At 41.5% G+C, this 20,121-nt stretch overlaps 1 protein-coding gene across 3 annotated transcripts in view; it reads right to left on the bottom strand.

The window, feature by feature from the left end:
* Positions 1-20,121, bottom strand: part of swt1 (SWT1 RNA endoribonuclease homolog) — a 40,870-nt gene that overhangs the window by 7,816 nt on the left and 12,933 nt on the right. For all 3 annotated transcript variants that reach the window (XM_084065704.1, XM_084065702.1, XM_084065703.1), the window contains 9 exons: positions 19,839-19,932; positions 19,367-19,572; positions 18,590-18,756; positions 17,862-18,000; positions 11,469-11,635; positions 9,249-9,445; positions 8,974-9,126; positions 3,791-3,851; positions 3,355-3,425 (listed from right to left, as the gene is read on the bottom strand). In XM_084065704.1, coding sequence (XP_083921830.1) covers positions 3,355-3,425; positions 3,791-3,851; positions 8,974-9,126; positions 9,249-9,445; positions 11,469-11,635; positions 17,862-18,000; positions 18,590-18,756; positions 19,367-19,572; positions 19,839-19,932 — 1,255 coding nt within the window. The remainder of the gene's footprint in view (positions 1-3,354; positions 3,426-3,790; positions 3,852-8,973; positions 9,127-9,248; positions 9,446-11,468; positions 11,636-17,861; positions 18,001-18,589; positions 18,757-19,366; positions 19,573-19,838; positions 19,933-20,121) is intronic.

Below are 20,121 nucleotides of genomic sequence, written 5' to 3'. Positions count from 1 at the left end.
AACTATTTTCTGATAACACAGACGTCGGGGGCAGCAGAGTCGTGAAACTGCCTGGGCCATATGCTGTATATGCCTGTTCCCCAGGTCTGCAGCTTCTGTTTGCTCTGTGCCACTGTCACGGTTTGTGTTCGGTTTCCGTGGGCAATGCTATCCAATGAAATAGGGGCGGCGCCAGACAATGAAATCACTGTTAAAGAAGTTAGTTGTGGGGAAAATATGAATTTCTCCCACTCTCTTGCCCTTCTATAGCTCTATAAATATGTATAGCACGCATGCAGATTACATGCCACAAACATGACAAATCATGTACTGTATAGGTTCCATGCATAGGTAAAGTGTCCACTGGCAGAGCGATTAATGGTGTATCATCAATTGTATACTTCTCTTTAAACGTATGACTTTTCATCTGTGTACACAGCAACATCCCAACAGGGATATTGCATGCAGTATGCTTCCATAATAGCAAAGCTGCCAGAGCCTTGCATATAAATGTAATAATTCTGTACAGGCTACCAGACATATTGATGACTTGTTACTAGAAACACTATTCATTTGCTAGGTCCTTCTCAATGGTCTGTTGCTAAGTAAATTGTGATTCTACACTAGCAGATTTCTGTGGTTGTAATGCTACAGTGGGGCTGCTTGTTAATTTTTTTACGGTGTGGTGCCGAACAAGTGCACATCAATAATAAAAGAATAAAATAATCTACAAACTCACAACGCGTCAAGCCAGTTTGATTATCTGAAAGTCTTTTCAATTGAACAGGGAATCCATGCCGTTATTAGACTTAATCTTGTTTAAGACTCTCATTCTGGATGTGACTTTACGTGTCTCTGACCTCCTTTGGAAGGTGCGTCATGTTGTTCCCCCACCGGAGGCTCCCAGTACGTCTCGCTTGCTGTGTTTCACTGTCAGTGAATGAGTCTACTACATGCATCCTGAACAAAGCTCCCTAAGGCCTTACATAACGCATGAGATCATACAGTACCGCCACCAGGTTGAACACCGCAATCAAACATTCAATAGCAAGGCAAACTGCTGGCTCGCATCACAACAACCGAGTTCACTTCACAGCATCTGGGCATCTGGAGTAAAAATGTATTCATCAGAATCCAGTGGGCTCGCTAAATCTTTCCGCTGTAAGCGGTGTAATTGTGGTAAAAGCAGGAATAAAGTGCATGATTAGTGCAAGCGGGGCTCTTCTGAGAAATGAGGCAGCAGCTGGTGTCATGTTGAACAAAGTGGCGTTTTTTCATTGTGGGATCATATATTTACATCAGTGGTACACAATGGTTACCATCGCCAAACCAAGTCAACGTGCACGAAGCACTGTAGCTTTCTGACCATTCCTTGACTACCATTGTATTCGTAATATTTACATTATCAGCAAAACACTACCAGTATAACTACAACTTACACTATTAATAATACAATAATGACAATTATGAGTAAGAATAAAACTGTTGGTGGTACTAACAAAATAACCAACCACTAATAGGTAAATAAATAAAATATAAATAAATTATAACATCCAGTCTCCCTCTGTGCTGAACCAATGTTGATTTGCAGAAGTGAGGTTATGAAATCACCGGGAGCAGCCTAGCTTTCAACACAGCACACACAAACGCACGCACACACACGGATTGATAGAAACAGGCAGCATAAATAGAGAAAGCATAATGGCCTGGAAATAAATAATCCCTTTAATACAGAGGCTTGTTTCCATAGAAGCAGCAGGGTTCACTCTTCGGTCAGAAACAACATGCAATTTGGCTTCCGAGCCCAATAATAATGAACCGTAGTGCAGTGTGTGTGTGTGTGTGTGTGTGTGTGTGTGTGTGTGTGTGTGTGTGTGTGTGTGTGTGTGTGTGTGTGTGTGTGTGTGTGTGTGTGTGCGCGTGCGTGCGTTTACATGCATCCTGTTGCTTTCTCCCTCTCCCTAGTATCTCTATGCAAACTCCACCTCTCCCACGTTCGCTGACACAGTTGTTCATGTCAGGTCTGCCTCAAACATAACACAAGACATGCTCAATACTTTCCACACAAGGTGTACAGGGGGCTGTTATATAATCAACCAGAGAGACAGTTTAATATTATATGGTCGGAGAGACAGAGTTTCTATACTAAAAATATCTTGTGATGCTTCTTGAGTCATTTGGACAAATGTTATTTGAATTCAGTTATTAGAAGGAAGACCATCCTACATTTAAACCATCCTACATTTTAAAATAAACAATAACAATATCATGGGTTAGAATTAGTTACATTTTCAAAAATCTAGACACAGTTCAGGGTAGGTCAGGGTAACCCCAAAAGTAACAAATTGTTATATTTGTACACTCTCACAGTTAAATTAGCACTGAGGATTTCAACGTGTAGAAACCAAGAATAACAAGTACCTGTATATCCAAGAAATCTGAATCATCTACTATAGCATCAGGACACTGATGCTCACCAGTATCTGAATCATTTACTATAGCACCACCAGTATCTGAATCATCTAATGTAGTGTCAGCACACTGACACATCCTAGCCAGGAAGCCAGGACAACGACAGTCATCATTTTTAGAATACGGAATGACACTTTGTCTGAAAAGCTCTGGTGGGCAAATTTCATAATTTGAGGAATTAGCGTTGGTTACCGGTGGTATACAGGACAACACACTGTTTAGTTACTTTAGAATGTTGCACTTGAGCATAATATGGAACTTTGCTGATCTCTGTTTAAATGGGTCATTGACAACATTGACAACTAATTTGCACAGAGTTACTCATGCTTTTATTTTCTCCACCTGGACCACAGTAATGCACTTTATACATACACATTACTCACATTACTGTACACTGGCTGCCTGTTTTTATTCCGTATTGATTTAACAATTGTTTGGCTTTAAATGGCCTCGCTCCAAATTATATAAAGGATTTACTGAGCATTCTCTGAGATTGGTGGATACAGTTCTTTTAAATTGTTTTAACTTTATCTTATCGGTATTATGATCCCTGTCTTCTTTTATATGTTCCATTTCTCAATAATCTCCAACTGTATCATTGTCACATCTCAGTGTTACAGATGTAAAAGAATGGGTGAACTACTTGTACAAGGTCTCATATCCATATCCATAGTAACATGGTAACAGTTATTTTCTTATTTTAAAATGTGAGTGCATTAGATCCATACTACTCAGCCAAGCTGAGTTTACTCTGTCATGATATCATCATACTATATGGTATTCCACAGTACAGGGTCGATTTATTTAAGCTTGGGAGAGACTCCAAAGGAGTTGTGCTATTGGTATGTGCTATTGGTATTGCCCCAAAAGTACAAGGTAGATCAAGGTATCCGAAAAACTCACCTGTACTCCTGTTGTGCAAAACAATCCAAGAGGTCCTTGGCAGTGAACTTGGCATCATCCATGGTAAAAATCTGAAACACAAAGGATGTGAGCCAACAGTAAACTTCAAACGTCAAAGTGAGATACACAGTGCAAGGCAGAGACCTTTGACAGGAGAGAATAAATCGAGGAATAGCACGGAAAGACTAAATCTCTGTATTGAACGCAGACAATTTTTCAGAAACGTTCCTCAAGCAGCTTTTATTTTATTTGGACATAATAGATTAATGAATTACAAAATCAGAATATAAAAAATATATAATAACGTATATAGTATATTAAAATATTACATGGGAAAAACAGTGAATAGAACATGATGCAATTAACTTAAATTCAAATCAATTAGCACGCTTAAAAATGTTTAAGAATAAAATAATAATTAAGCAGGACTACCAACCTCAGAGTAGATGAGGGTGTGCAGCGCCTGAGTTTCCTCTAAACCACTGTTTGACCAAACCCTGAAGGAGACAAAAGAGGGTTGAATTATTATTGTGAGCAAGATTATGCAAACGGCCCTTATCCTTGGGGTCAATTTTACAGTTGCAAAATTGTCATAATTAACGTAAATTTAATTTTCCATTAGAAGATAGCGATTATGGAAGTGAAAATTCTACTCTGCAGCAATAAATCCCTCTCCTAATTTGTTATTAATGTGCAGAAAAAACAATAAAACAAAGTTTAAAAAAAAAATCCCTCTCAAGTTAAAATTCATGCTTGATATCCAACTCGGAAGCTAATTTAGACCGAAACCTGGTCTGGTCCACAGACGTTTTTACTTTCAAAACACAGCAGCTTTTTGGTGTGCTGATGCACTCTTCACATAGAATACTACAGCAAACTGTGCTACTACAGTAAGTGGAAAGTATTAGAGGACCCGGACCACTTCCTCGTGACAGAGCATGGTCCATTACAAGGTCCACTGCCCCTCACATACAGGCTGGTGTCTTCATGGTTTCCTCTGCCCTCGGTGTGTGAATGTGTGTGTGAATGGGTGAATGTAAATGCATATTGTAAAGCACTTTGGATAAAGGTGCTATATAAATGCACCATTTACAGTACAGGTATATGCTGCCATGTGAAATTGCATACTGGTAAGCTTTGTGTGAGTACAATTCTGTGTATTAAATTCATACACCCTCTATGTCAGTTTTTTTTTTTTATTATACTAGTACCCCATTTTATGTTTTTCGCTGATCCCACACTTGATTTATAGTGCACTTTCAAAGTTTAAACAAAGAATATTTAAAATACATTGGTAGCCATGAATAAGAATATTTATTCGAAAATACATTTACAATATATGCTTTGATCCCTGCTGTCTTATCAATGAAATCAATAAAAGCTATGAAAAAGTGTTTTGCACACATTTTGTAAATTGAAGCAGACAGTATAGCCTATATCTGTTTCAAAAACAAATAACAGAATTACTGGGAAGGATACATTCTTCTTTTTTCACTTCAATGTGTGCCCCCACCGTCACCTTACCATGACCCCACTTGGGGTCCCGACCCATAGTTTGAGAACCTCTGCTCTATGTACACACCATTAACCTCTACAATCAATATTTTACTTATCTGCCTAGGGTGCATAACATTCCGCTACAGTCCACAGTCTACTTACTTATGCACAGAAACGTGCCTATTTATGTATTCAAACAAGTATATCTTTATATATTCAAACAAGCAAGTAAACAAGTGCATGCTCCCTTCTCACAAGGTAAATAACAATGTGATGAAGGCAAATGAAGGTAAAAGAGGGAGAAGAGGAAAAGAAAGGAGCGGAAAAGAGGGAGGAAAGCAAAGGGTGAAGGATGGTGGTAAGCAATTCTCTCTCAGAAAGACTGACTCTCTGAGAGAGAAAGAGAGAGCGGGGGCAATATGGCAGCAATGAGTCATAGCTTGTCTCCAAACACATGACAATGAGTCTGGCTGCCTCCTTGGCAACAGCAATTGAGCTGCCTCAGTAGGGTTAGACTGCCTGTAAAGAGCTCATCATATAAAATGCACAGGCATAATTCCTGACATACTTGTAGAACAAAACGGCCCTAATTACAATATGCGTGTGTGTTTGGGGAGGGGGAGGGGTTTAGAAGTGTATTCTCCAATAGGTGAACAACAAACACACACACATGGATATATTGTTCATGTGACAGACTCAAAGGACGGACACGGACAGACGACTTTTAAGATCACAATTATATATTTTCAGGTAGCCACGCTGCTTGCCATGCCTCCAGTTGTCTTCAATTAGTAACAGCCACACGAAAACAAGATAAAAACAGATAAATCATGCCATAACAGAGGCCCTTTCGCTCCCCGAATGTGTGTGCATCAATTAACTCACACCTAGCCTATTTCTCACCTCAAATGTTTTCAGATACATGTCAGTGTATCGACTATTTTCGTCGCTCCTTTTCATGAATTTGTACTTCCATGTACTGTTATGTACTGTCATGTACTGTTCTCATGTCTTACTAAATAAAGTACACCAACCAACCAACCAATCAATCCTCTCTATATAGTGTCCTGGCACTCACACATGCACTGTTTGTCACTTATGAGGGGAGGGGGAGCACTACACACGAAATCTCGTTCTCGTTCAGAGTTCACGCATCAGAGCCGTTCTGTACGAACGGCAGCTCATGAGTGACAAACAGTGCATGTGAGTGCCAGGACACTACATAGAGAGGATTCGTGAACAAAAAAAAGAGTTTGGAGCGACGAAAATAGCCGAATTAGATTTATGCTCTTGGCTCCATTCTAGCTGTGGAAGGGGTCCGCAGAATGGAGCACAGGGGCTTCAATGAAAAAAAGTCAACTGCATCAGGTATGTTGGTGAATGATTATAGGCAGACACAATATATATGTATTTGAGTCCGGATCTCTCCTTTAAGTTTAAAACAAGAACGTTTGTAATGCACCACCCGCCATCAAGTTGAATTAGATTCAGAATAGAGTAGCAGGCAGCCCAACAGTGTTTCCATAATAATAATCAGCTGTGTGGAGGAACATTGAGCTATGGGAACCACACAAGGGAATGAAACCACGATTCATGATTATTCATAGGGGCTTGCTGATTTGGACTTGCTGATTTGCATTACGTTTTGTTTCACGGGTTGGGATTAGACTTTTAGAGATGTTTCTGACATAAAAATACATATGAATGGATTTTCTTTTCAATTGTTTGGCATCTATTGATCATGGATATACTCTAGGAATGTGAATAACATTGTTCATTAAATGAGCCATCCCACAATAATATATCTCATTCTTTCACACATGCACAGAATCAAACAAACAACCTCCCAGTGTTGTTGTTTTAATGCTCCATTTGCCCATTCCATGAACCTGTTTCTCATCAGCACTTTGAAACTTGGAGCAGGTGCAAATTGAATGCACATGGTCTCTCATGACAAGTAATAAAGGCTTTGCATGCAGATAGAGATAAATGCTAATTGGGCCCACTCAGTATGCACCTGAAGGCAGTGCTGCATGATATGGAGAAAATTAGAAAAAGGATTGGTCAAATCACACAATTTGATTGGTTGATATGTGTAGTATAATAAACACGGCTATGAAGTCTTTGTACAGTGTTATAACAACAACAAAAAATCTTTAACTGGAAACAGCTAACTGCAGGTTAAGGAATCCACAACTGAATTTAACACACAGAGCTGCAGAAAAATAAGCTTGATGAACTTGGAAAACTAAAAAACTAAAGTGAACCAAACAACGCTAAGCAATTTAAACGGGCTGTCAAAAGCTTTAATGACTGGCGTCAGGATAAAGATGTAGTTTTAAATCTTAAAACGGCATCAAAAGATGCAGGTCAAAAGTTGTGAGATTTTTATGCCATTATGAGAAACAGCAGAGAATGCATGAGACTGATGAACTTGAAGAAAAATGGAAATGTACTGTAAAGGTTGCATAGCAACTGCCTTGTTTGTGCATGCAGTCTGGGACTACTTTCTTGTATAAATTATTGTTGTAATGACATTTGTATTAAAATGTTTTAATTGGGATATACCTGTCATTTTAATGTGGCCATATTTGGTAACTGTAAATGGTAACCAAAGACCGAAGTAGAAAACAATGAGATTGTGGTTTGTTAGTCAAGTATATGGGCAGCAGTATTTATGGGAACAGTGCTTCATTGCATTTACGTCCACACACACAATACAGCCATTAGAAAATCTGGTAACACGTTACTTAAAGGTCGCGTCTATAATGTATTATAATCACATTTATAACACTTGTTATAGATGTTTATAATTATGCATAACAACTTATAACAAGGGTAACAGGTTATGAAGTATTATAACTTACAATAATATAATTTATAAGTGGTGGTCATAATGCATTATAAACTCAGTGGAACAGCACACTATAACTACCAGGTAACACTTTACTTAAGCCTAACTCACACTACAGGATAATTAAAGAGATTTTGGGACGGGAAGGCCAGATTATCCAGTAGTGTGAGGGGTTCAAAGAGCCGAGCCTCCCGATTTGCTCACAGACAATTTGGGGCCGCCCCAATAATGTTCAATTATGTTTGATATTTATCTGGATGATTACATCGCTATTGTCCGAGTGGAATGGCAGGAGTGTCACACGACCAAGAGAGACTACAATGCGACAGACGTGAAGTGAATTTCAAAATTCACGATCAAAACAGCCTCTTGTTATTGGTAGCTTATAGACAAAAGTTTACAACTCAAGAACGTGTAGAAAGGTGTATGGATGCACTGCAATGGTGACGTGGATGCCAGCATGTAATGTACACAATGCAAGGAACAACAGACACACTCTCGTTCCAAACGGTACAGAGAGATAAAGCCATGATTTACTGCGTCATGGGCCAGCTGATTAGGCAGAGGTACAAGGTCAAACAGATTACAGCCTGGCCAAATACTAGAAGGGAGTCTATTGGAGGAAGGGACACACCGAGGACAAATTTAACAATGGGCCTACTGAGAGGCACTGGTTTTATAGACATATTTGACGCAGAGGCCTGGGAGTTGGGACTGAGTTTAGAGACAGGATGGTTGAATGACATTTGTTGAAAAGAGAAAGAGACAAATAGAAATAGAGAGCTCAAGGCCTTAAATAAGCATTTTAGAAGGTAATCTTCTGCAGAAAATATTTTTTTGTGAGAACCAACCCCAGTAGTGCTGCAGTCAGCACAGTATGCCAAGATTGCACACTGAACAATTTGCTCTTTAGCCCTGGATTCTTAACCGCTTTCCCAAATAAAACTACAACCAAGAGCATTCAGAGATCAGTAGTCAGGGCTCAGGACCCTTAACCCCGTGAAACCCCCCTACATATACAATTTCACAACGTGTTGAAACGCTTGTATATAAGTTATTTTCAGGGAAGAGATTTGGTGTAGAGGGAAAAAATTGAGCGCCCGGTCAACTAAGTATATTTGGTTTAAGTGGTTAAGCTTAAATCCGAAAGATAAAGTAAATAGGCTTTCATTCATAGCTACAATGTTCATGGGCCTCCATTTGAGGCTAAACATTTTTTTTTTAATTTTAGGCTGGGAGTAGTGACAGAAGTAGACGGGGGGGAATACCTGAAGAAAGCTTGGATCAGATTAGTGACCACGGAGGATAGGTGATGCAATTTGGCCCAGGCTTCCTCCACGTGCGGTGGAGGGGGACATCCCTGTGGCCAATTCACCTGCATGCTGTCGGGGTCAAAGTGTAGAGTCTCAAACACCTGCGAGCTGGAAAATGACAGCAGAGAGCAGGAGAACTGAAGTCATTCATATATAACAGTCCAGATTCAGGATTATTCACAGGGGCACCCAAGCAATGCTCCATCAAGATTTCTAAAGTTTTTGCTCACCGTAAATGGTCGCACCTCATCCAGATGTCCTCAAACAGAGCCCACACATCCTGGTGAGAGTACTCCATAGGCATGGGTGAGTTTTCGTGCTGGTGAGAGAGCTGTGCGGCTACGTTCTCGTGCGGGTGAGAGACCCGTGCAGGTACGGCCGCTTTCTCATTGTGGTGAGAGGCGGGCACAGCTGCTTTCTCCTTAGCCTTAAACATTACAACAACCAAATAGTTTTGAGAACACAGAAAAATACAAATTAAAATAATAACTTTATTTGTATAGCACCGCTGTTTAAAACACATTAAAACATAAATAAAAAAACTGTCACTGGCAACCTGTAATGTTTGTTATTTATCATAATACTCACTTGATGTCTCGCTTGTGGGAGCGCGCCCCCTGGCGTGATTACAGAAGCATTTACACACTTCCAGGCACTTTATTGGCTGGACCTGACGTCGACCTGACGTCGACCTGACGTCGTACGGACCACATGAGCAGGTGGTGGATATTCTGTCTTTTCTACAGGATTTGATAGACAAAGGCAGAGCCTTCTCTACCGTAAAGGTGTATCTGGCGGCAGTTTCAGCCTGCCATATTGGCTTTGATGGCAAGTCAGTGGATCAACAGTAAACACTCATTTGCCGGTTCATGAAAGGGGCTCGCCACCTCCTTCCAGTTTCTAAATCACTGATCCCAACCTGGGATTTGGCTTTAGTATTAAATTCTGTCTCTCAACCGCCTTTCGAGCCGTTGGATCTCGTGGGTATGACGTTTTTGGCGCTTAAGACAGCGCTGCTTCTGGCCCCAACGACCACTAAGCGTGTCAGTGATATTCATGCGTTTTCCGTGCATCCAGTGCACGCGTTTCGCTGATAATGATGTCAAAGTGGTTATTAAACCCAATCCAGGTTTTGTGCCTAAAAACCCTTTGGCCAAGTGTGTTCCTGTCAAATGTTTTGCTTCACAGGAATATCAAAGGTTACATTATCTCTGCCCTGTTAGGGCATTGAGGACATATGTTACCAGGACTAAGGATCTGAGGAAATCAGATCAGTTGTTTGTTTTATGGGCAAAACAGTTTACTGGTAAGCCCGTGACAAAGCAGAGGTTCTCTCACTGGATAGTGGAGGCCATACAATTGTCCTACTCTAGTAAGTGTCTGCAGCCCCCAGAGGGTCTGCGGGCACAGAGGGTCTGCGGGCCCTCCTGGGAGATCTCTATCCAGGATGTCTATGCTGCGGCGACTTGGTCTTCACCTTGGACCTTCGCCAGGTTCTACAGACTGGATGTGACTGCACCGCCTTTGGTGCATGCAGTCCTCAGTGTAAGTTCCAGGCAGGGGTTAACCCCATAGGCTGACTGATTGGGACTTCGAGATAAATCTGCAATACGGGAGTTTATAACTTCTCCCGTAAGCGAGACATCGAGTGAGTATTATGATAAATAACTATAGGTTACGACCCCGGTTATTTGAGTAATACGAGCGAGATGTCTCGCCAAAACACCCTTCTTGCATGCTCACCGAGAAGGGATCTTGTTTATCTTGAATGGCAAGTACAGAAAAGAGCAGTAGCTTTTTGAGAAAAGGGGCGGGGCCATCTATTCATGTGGTCTGTACGACGTCAGGTCCAGCCAATAAATTGCCTGGACGCGTATAAATGCTTCTGTGACCACGCCAGGGGGCGCTCTCCCATAAGCGAGACATCTCGCTCGTATTACTCAAATAACCGGGGTTCCGTTCGTAACATATAGTTTTGAAGAGGGTGTAGACAACCACGTCTCCTCGGATACACGTGGAGCCGTCAGCCACTTCTTTACACCTGACAGTGAGGAGTTTGGTGTCTATACACAAATCCACGGAGTGCTGCCCTGTAGGCAACCATTGCTGCGGTGTCAGACTCAGTCAGTCAGCTGCAGTCACTGCTTACTCACGTTACTCTTTTACCTGCTTTTTACTAACTTTTACTAACACTAACTTTACAAAGATGTACAGAGAATCGGGACGAACCACCTACGTCAGGTGCTAGTAGGGAGTAGGCTAGTTTATGGCTGCTCTGCTAACGTCAACAGGCAGACAGAACCGCAGCAGCAGCTGACTGACACCGCAGCAATGGTTGCGCCACCTACAGGGCAGCGCTCCGTGGATTGGCGTATATACTAGGTGGGGGCATTGATATGGTTATGGTGGGTGGGTGTTCCACTAGCAGTTAGTAGTAGTAATGATTGTACCTCAGGTTGCGGTGTTGTCTGAGGTTGTAGCTTCCGTATAATGCCGTCCAATGAGGAGAGAGTGGTGGGAACACGGCTGCCATAAGTGGACCTACACTGAAAGTCCACCAGCAACGACTTAGCTTCACAGAGAGCCACCAGCATTGTGCTGCAATCTACTGTTTTACCTGAAGTGATGAGAAGATATAACAGACAGCAGAAAGGATCAGAAGGGATAACACAGAAACGCAGGCAGACACGTACATGCAAAAACAGCATGACGGACATAAGAAATACTAGGACGAGTAATGAATGTTAACAGCATGCTATGTTTACCAGTAGGAATTGCTGTACGTAAGCTTGCAAAGCTCTGCAGCATTATGCAAACCGTTATGAGGATAAAGGTGAAGTGGCAGAAAAGGCAAACAGGAAATCAGTGAGATATATTTTGCAAAAACAAGCCAACTCAGCTTGACTGTGTGTGTGTGTGTGTGTGTGTGTGTGTGTGTGTGTGTGTGTGTGTGTGTGTGTGTGTGTGTGTGTGTGTGTGTGTGTGTGTGTGTGTGTGTGTGTGTGTGTTATGTCTTATGTGCATGCATGTCATGTGTGGGTTGGGTTGGGTTGTTTCCCTCTACAACCTGCTTACAATGTCACACTGTCACTGCAATGCCCTCTCTCGATCACACAAACATTAGCATATTAGCATGCACGTGTGAACTACACAACACACGTGCATGTGCCGCACGCACACACACACGCACTCACACACACACACACACACACACACACACACACACACACCCCACACGCGCACACACACAGAGAGCCACACAAAAAAAGCCATGCACAGGCGGTGATCAGCAAAAATAAGCAGTACTTTTCCACTACTGAACTTGTTTTTAGCTAGGTTATTCTCCTCTGCCCCTCCCAGTCCAGCCTCCTCCTCTTCCCCTTCTTGCCCTACTCCCACAGAGCTGGCACAGAGCCAGTATGCGAGGGGGGGTTAAAACAAACAAAGAAAAAGTCCAGAGTCATGCTACAGAATGGAACAGACTGGGGCCATGCGATTCCATCATAACTTTTATCTATGAACATACTTAAAGCAGGTTAGGGAAACAGTGTTGGTCTGAGCAATCACCCCCACACAGACGGATGTGGCGGAGGAGAGGTTGCACACACACACACACACACACACACACACACACACACACACACACACACACACACACACACACACACACACACACACACACACACACACACACACACACACACACACACACACACACACACACACACACACACACACACACAGTCACTGGAGGCATAATGGGAAATAGTGCAGTGCAGTGCAGTGCAGAGCAAGGGGTGGCTGCAAGCCGGGAGGGGGCTACTCAGCATCTTTCTGACACACTTCTTACTGACACACTTTTAAACGTCCCATTTTAGTGTGACCTTATTCCTGGATATATAGTTTTGTGGTGCACTAGCACAGGGGGCAGGACAGTCAGACAGAGAGAGACAGACAGACATGTAGCCCCCCCTCCCCCTGCCCCATGCAAACAGGCAGGCGGCCCCCCGCCCACCCCCGGGGACAACTAGGGAGTATAGCAGAGGATGACTCATCCCGTGAAACTTATTTATGGTTCTGCTTGGGTGGCAAATGGTTGCGATGGAGCGACTCTTTCCGTGGAGCACATGTTTGGAAATCAATGGTGTCCATAATGAAAAGCATTGGTCTTCCCGCTTTTTGAAATGCTGAAAAATCCTTGCCCATTGTTTGTCAAGATGACATATTAATTTCTGTCACAAAGCATCTGCATGTGGCTCTGATGCTGTCTATTAGCATTACAATGGAAGGAAAACGACACAACTTTAATGTGTCGGGGAGCTCACTTGAACACTATCATGCGTTTTCTGTAGTTTTCAATGCCAAGCAGGACGGTATTTTAAAAGAGTGGATTCAGGGCTGGGAAAGGTTTTTTTCTAAGACATTCAAATACTTAGGCCTTTGGTTAGATTCTGATTTATCTTTCAAACCTCATATTGATTCTGTAAGGAGTCAAGTAAATAATAGTCTCAGATTAATGTATAGATCAAGAAATTGTTTTACTTTTCAAATAAGAAAACACATTGTTCAGCAGCTTCTACTTCCTATCATTGATTATTGTGACATCATTTATCAGAACACCTCTGAGACACATGCATGTAGTCCAGAATAATATCTGTAGATTTGTACTCGGGTGTCCCTACAGTACACATCACTGTGTTCTGTATGATACGCTCAATTGGCTATCTCCTCGTGATAGGAGACATTTTCATTGGTTGCTTTTTGTTTTTAAATGTATTTACTTTAATTATCCATCTTATTTAAAAGAGCTTTTACGTCCATACAATTCAATTTATCCATCAATACACACTCAACAACCTTATTTTGATATACCTGGTATACAGAAAGAAATTGGGAGACGTTCATTTAAGTTTAAAGCACCTACTGACTGGAACAATTTACCCATTGCAATTAGATCAATTATTTCATTTCCTGTTTTTAAATTGTCCTTACTTGATTCACTCAAAACGAACTGTTCTTGTTTCTGATTTTTGTTTTTGATTGTATTTAGATTACTTTTTATTTTCTCATTATTTATTTTCAGTTTTTTAGATGACATGCGTAACAGATGTAGTATGGTCTGGGATGGTGTGAGAGCCCTTATGTCTATGTTTTGTTGTTAGTGAATGTTATGTGATTGTTTTTTTTCATTGTTTGTATGTTGTGCCTGAGGACCCCCTGGAAGACGAGATGATGCATCTCAAGGGATTTATCCTCCAATACATTTTCTTCTTTTTTTTCATAGATTTTTTATCCCGCGATTTTTGTAACCCATTTTGTTTTCACCCGGTGCCAATTTCCTAAGTGATCCTGGGCGCTACACCAGCCCTACACCAGCGCTACACCAGTCCCCACAGCCTGGGGAGGCCAGGGCCGAGCTCATGCTTCCTTCAGTGCATGAGAGCCAACTGACCTTCTTGTCACCTGACAGGGGGGAGTTTCCCTGGTAGGACGTAGCGCGTGGAAGGAACACGTTATTCCAACCAGTTCCCTTCCCCTCCATCAGGCGCCCCGGCTGTCATGGGGGAGGCGGTATAGTGACCAGGATTACTACATGTTTTTGTGAGGGTATTAACTACCCTGGGAGACACGGGGAGAACATGCAAACTCCACACAGAGTAGGCCCTCTCCAATACATTTTCAAATAAGAACTAGAAAATGTGCTCCTCGGAGCACAGGTCTCCGCCAGTACTGTTCCTGATTAATCCTGTCTTACCTATTTATATTACATATTGTCACGTGGCACTTGACCAATGCTGGCTTGATCCCGTTAGCTTGACCAATGTTACCTCACTTCCAAAAACATAAATGTTTTTGGAAGTGACACACCTATTTATAGGATTTTATTTCGTCATGCGTCTCGCTAGCCAATCAAAAGCATTGGTGACAACATATTGTCACGTGTCACGTGAAGCTTGACCAATGTTAGCTTGGCTAGGGGGGGGGGGAACACAGTGATGTTGTCATCAATGTTTGTTTATTGGACATACACCCGGACACACGGACACACAGACAAAGTCAGATATAGAGCGGTTGGCACCGCTAAAAATCACACCCAGTGTGAAGTGAGCGGTGCTATTTAAAAACAACAGTGGTCATCACAGTGATTGAAGCTCACTTTTAAAAAAAAGCATATTTTTTTAAGTTAGCGGTGCTATTTATGAGTTATTAATTTCGTTATGCGTCTCGCTAGCCAATCACAGTACTGAGCAAAGGGTCTGAATACCAATCAGCCAATCACAGTACAGCGAAAGACGGAAAGAAAAACTTTCGCTACGGATGGGTCCCAAACCCACTTATAGGAGCGGCTACACCGCTCAAAAATGTGACATTATGACCTTTTTTTCATCTTTGTGAACCAAAACGGTCCACTTTAATGAGCTTTTGAGCTAACATACCCGGAGCAAATGAATTAACGAGCAACAAAACTAACAGCACATTCAGCAGTCAGTGCTGACTGACAAGCAACGATCAACACACACAGAGCCAGCTGAGCAGTGGTGTAAAGTAACAAAGTACATTTACTCAAGCACTGTACTTAAGTACAATTAAGTATTTTTACTTTACTGGAGTATTTCCAGTTTTCAGTACTTTTACTTCTACTCCACAGAGGCAAATATTGTACTTTTTACTCCACTACAATTATTTGAAAACTTTTGTTACTAGTTACTTTGTAGATTTTGATTATTATTACAAAACATACATTAACCACTTCTGCCCTATATACATTTCGGCCATTTGAAAATAGCAGATCTAAAAGCTACACACTACAGTCTACGACAGGGTTCCCCAATTACTTTTCCCCAAGGACCAAATTATGTCTCGGGTACCAAGCCGAGGTAGCCTGGCTACAGCCCGTGAATCGCTAGCCACGCCCATTAAAAAAATATGTTCAGGCGATTCTGGTCTGGTGATGCTCTCATAGGAAGTCTCAGACTCGGTTAAAAATCTGTACGACGAATCGGGATCGGGATAATCCAGTATGAACCAATCGCCAAAGAGTCTTTGAAAAAAAAAACTTTGGCCACGACCCCATCTCAGAAATCGGCTGCATTGAGAGGGCTTTCAGACTGAATAATGAAGTGAAACGAATGAAAATTCAGGCTGAGTGTCAGGCTAAAGCCGAGGGCCAGGGGCATTGTTTCGCGCGCGGGCGCCGAAATAGAAATCGCACATTTTTTTGTTTTTTATTAGTTTTTTTTCTCTAATCGAGCTAATTTGACACTGTGTTATTTTAGGCCTGGGATTCTTAAATGCTGTGTTGAGGGTCACACAAGGAAAGAATGCACTCTGGAAACAAAATAAGTCTGCTTGAAAAGTAATACAGATTAACAGCAGCCAGTTGTACATACTGAAAATCTAAATAAGTCCAGAATCAACAATTTACTTACAGATGTGTTTGTTAGTCTGCTTGAACAGTAATACAGATATATTAAAAAAAAAAAAAAAAAAAAATCAATTCTTTTTTTTATGGCAGGAGTCGTCGCGGGCCGGACAGTTGCCTTGCGGCCCGCGGGCCGCCTATTGGGGAACCCTGGTCTACGAACTACAAGCTCACAATGCATCGCATTGTGAGCTTATAGATCTTCTATTTTCAAAAGATTTGTCTTTTGAAAATAGTATTTTAGACATTTAAAAACTTGTGAAACAGGACATTCTGCAGAATGAGTACTTTCTACTTTTGGTACTTTAAGTACATTTTGATGCCAATACTTTCGTACTTTTAGTAAATTCTGAATAACTTTAACTTGTAGCAGAGTATTTCTACATTGCAGTATTGATACTTTTACTTAAATGTGAGCACTTTTTCCACCACTGTTGACGAGCAACGATCAACACACACAGAGCCAGCTGAGTGAGTGAGAGACTAGGAGAGCAGGGAGGCGGGGCTGTTAAGGCCCCGTTTAGACTGGCAGCCAAATCCAGCCTAAATCAGATCTATGCCATATCAAGATTGGAATCCGATTTGTTTTATGAAGTCAGAACAGAGACAGGTCACATGGAATAACATTTTCACAAATCCGACTTGAGCCACATTCAGAGGTGGTTTCAAATCTGATTTCTAAAGATGCATCTCAGTCTGAAAGCAGTAACCTGCTCTAACCACCCAAGTCGCATATCAAACTGTCCAAAACGTCACTTGCAGCGCAACCCGAGCGCCACTGACGTCATTACAGAGCGCGATAATTGATTTTGATTTTCGAGAGCGCAAGGGGTGTAATGAAAACAAAACAATAGTGCAGCATAAGTTTTACAGAAGAAATGGCGAGAAGCATTCAGAGGACAGACAGAGAAATTCAATGTGTCCTAGCACTTTGGGGGGATGCCTCAGTACAAGCGAAACTTGTAGGAATGTACAGGAACAAGGCAATATATGAATACATATCTCGCGGCATGTCAGAAAATGGGTTCACAAGGTTCTAAAAGTCATGACGTCATCATTACCACGATGAGAGTGAATTTAAATACATGCACAAGGAGTTTCTGGTTTGTGCCCAAAGAAAAATAAATATCTTTAAAACACATCTGTAGGTTTTTGGATATATTTTGGATATCATAATATGATATGGCATAAGTGTTGTCCTTTCCTGGTTTAAGCCCGATTTTACACTCACGTGTTGCATTGTAGATCAGCTATTTTTGTTCTCTTTTTTTTTTACAATAGTCACAAATGATATTGTCGTCACAATATTGATATCGAGGTATTTGGTATACATATCGTAATATAAAATTGTGTTCATATTGCCCAGCCCCAGTCCTACATTATGTACATACAGTACCACATATCAATTTACTATATATACCTGGCGAGAAGAAGTCAATGAGATTCTTCACAGTTTGCTGCCGATGCCTTGGGACAATGCTCCCAAAAACAGCGATCCAGTGTTTTTTCAAACACTCCAGGACAGCCTTAAGGCTCCAGGGTGGTTTCACATAAACCATCTGGTGACAGAAGGAACAACACAATGACCAGGTCAACTCAATGGACAATGAACAATGAAAGTGTGGAATTAAAAAGTGATAGGCTACATTACAACTTTGCAAGTGAGTTTGTCCTTATTACATAACCTAGCAACCAAGACCTCCCTTAGAGCAAATACACAGCCATTCAATTAGTTATTTTACTCAATCATTTACTCACGCTCACCCACACATGCACAGATCTGTTCTTGGATGAGAGTCCCTTTGACCTCATACATAATGTGGATAGGGTAGAGATTAATCCATGATGAATTTACACACCATTGCAACCCACTATATAACAATTCTAACTGCTTTGAGTATGTAGCACATTCACACATAATTACATTATCCTTGTGAGTGCTACAGTTTGAAGTCCTATAATGTGGAAGTGAGTTTGCCAAATTTCAGTGCTTTTGCACCACATGGATTTTGATTTATTATTTATGCTTTGCTTTTTTCTTCCCCATTTTCTTCCCCATGGATTGTCCCTTTCTCTTCGGTGTCAGATACAGAAGCATTGTAATGTGAATAGAAATGTCTGTTCTAAAATGTTATTCCTGTGATTTACCTCAAACCATAGGTCATCAAAGGCAGCCTTCATCTCTGCCTCCAGTATGGCAGACAGCACCTCCTTCAGGCAGTCCTCCATTAGTGACACACAGTTGCTGAGCTCTGTCTTCCTTTCCTCCGCTTCCTTGTCTCTTTCATTCTCCTGTACTGTATTGAGGGGCGTAACTGGAAACAATAGTGATGATTTAAATAAACACAATGTATCTATTTGTACTGTGTATGTCAGATGTTTTTTTCTTTATTTGTATTTTTTTACAACAGACCTATTTTATGTGCTTAAAGGACCATAGCAACAGTGTGGAATGCTCAACCCATTGACTATGCCTCACTGTATACTTGACATTACTGACTATTTTCCAAAGAATCCTGTAATTTGTTTGATTTTTTGGGAAGCAATTGGATTCCTTTCATTTCCGTACGGTATGAAAATCATGGTTACAAATTGCATGGTTATTTTTGCTAAGTTACATATCATTTACAAATGTTCATGACAAGTGTACAATGATGTTTAGCCAACATTACTCAATTACTCAAATATGTTTGGTAACGTTTAAATGATCATGGAGGAAATACAATTTTAAATAAAGCCATTAACGGAAAGAATGTATATGTTGCATGATACATGGCCGAAGCTGTGAATAGACAATGACATGTATATATGGAGGTATGGTCCTTGAAGTCAACTACATACACCAGACAAAGATGCAGGAAAGAAAGGGAAGGACGTTGAACCTGCAAGGTATATTTTTCCGCTTTTTACACAAGCACATCTGACCTGTCTCCAATCGTTGCCAACCGTCAGTTCTCTCGCCGAGGGTGGGTGCTACTGTCAGGGTATTCACAATAGGTCTCCTCCCATCACACGCCTCCAGTGTGGGGTGTGGACTATGTCCATATGTCTTCGCCCTCTCCTCTAGGTCTGTTTTGCTGAGGGCCTTCACCCCGCTAAACAGAGACTTACTGCACAGGTTCTTGTCATTACTGGAGAACAGAGGAACATAGACATCAGATTTGTCAGTCTGTTCAGTCAAATTAATATTCAGGATTTTGCTGTGTCTACAATTTCTCTCTCCTCCCAACTGGAACTACCTTGAGCTGGACTCAAGCACACTGACACGCATGTACAGTATCCACAGAGGACACATGAACATGCACACACTGCGGTATTGAGCAAAGCAAGCAAGTAGTTCTGTAGTGAGGCTGGGGTGACAGGGTGGAGTGGGTTGTGTGTCTGTACTGTAACTCACGTGCACAGACAGAGAGCACGCTCTGGGTAGAGACTCTGGTACTGCAGGCAGCACTGCAGTACTCGGTCATCATTGTTGTAAGTAGTCAAGTCCTCTGTGGGGAGGAACAGAGACAAGGACAGAGAAACAGACAGGTCACACAACACAAGGACAAGATGATCAAAATGGGGACATCAGCTAAGTGTTATGCGCTTTAGCCCCCTTTATTACCAGGAAACACTAGAATTTGGAGAGAAAAAGACAATGAGGGGTCTATAACATGCACAGAAATATTCATATGATA

The sequence above is a fragment of the Gymnoscopelus microlampas genome (assembly GCF_963454915.1).
Source record: "Gymnoscopelus microlampas genome assembly, chromosome: 9".
Taxonomy (NCBI): domain Eukaryota; kingdom Metazoa; phylum Chordata; class Actinopteri; order Myctophiformes; family Myctophidae; genus Gymnoscopelus; species Gymnoscopelus microlampas.
The sequence above is the reverse complement of the archived record's forward strand: the minus strand, read 5'-3'. Positions and strand labels throughout refer to the sequence as shown.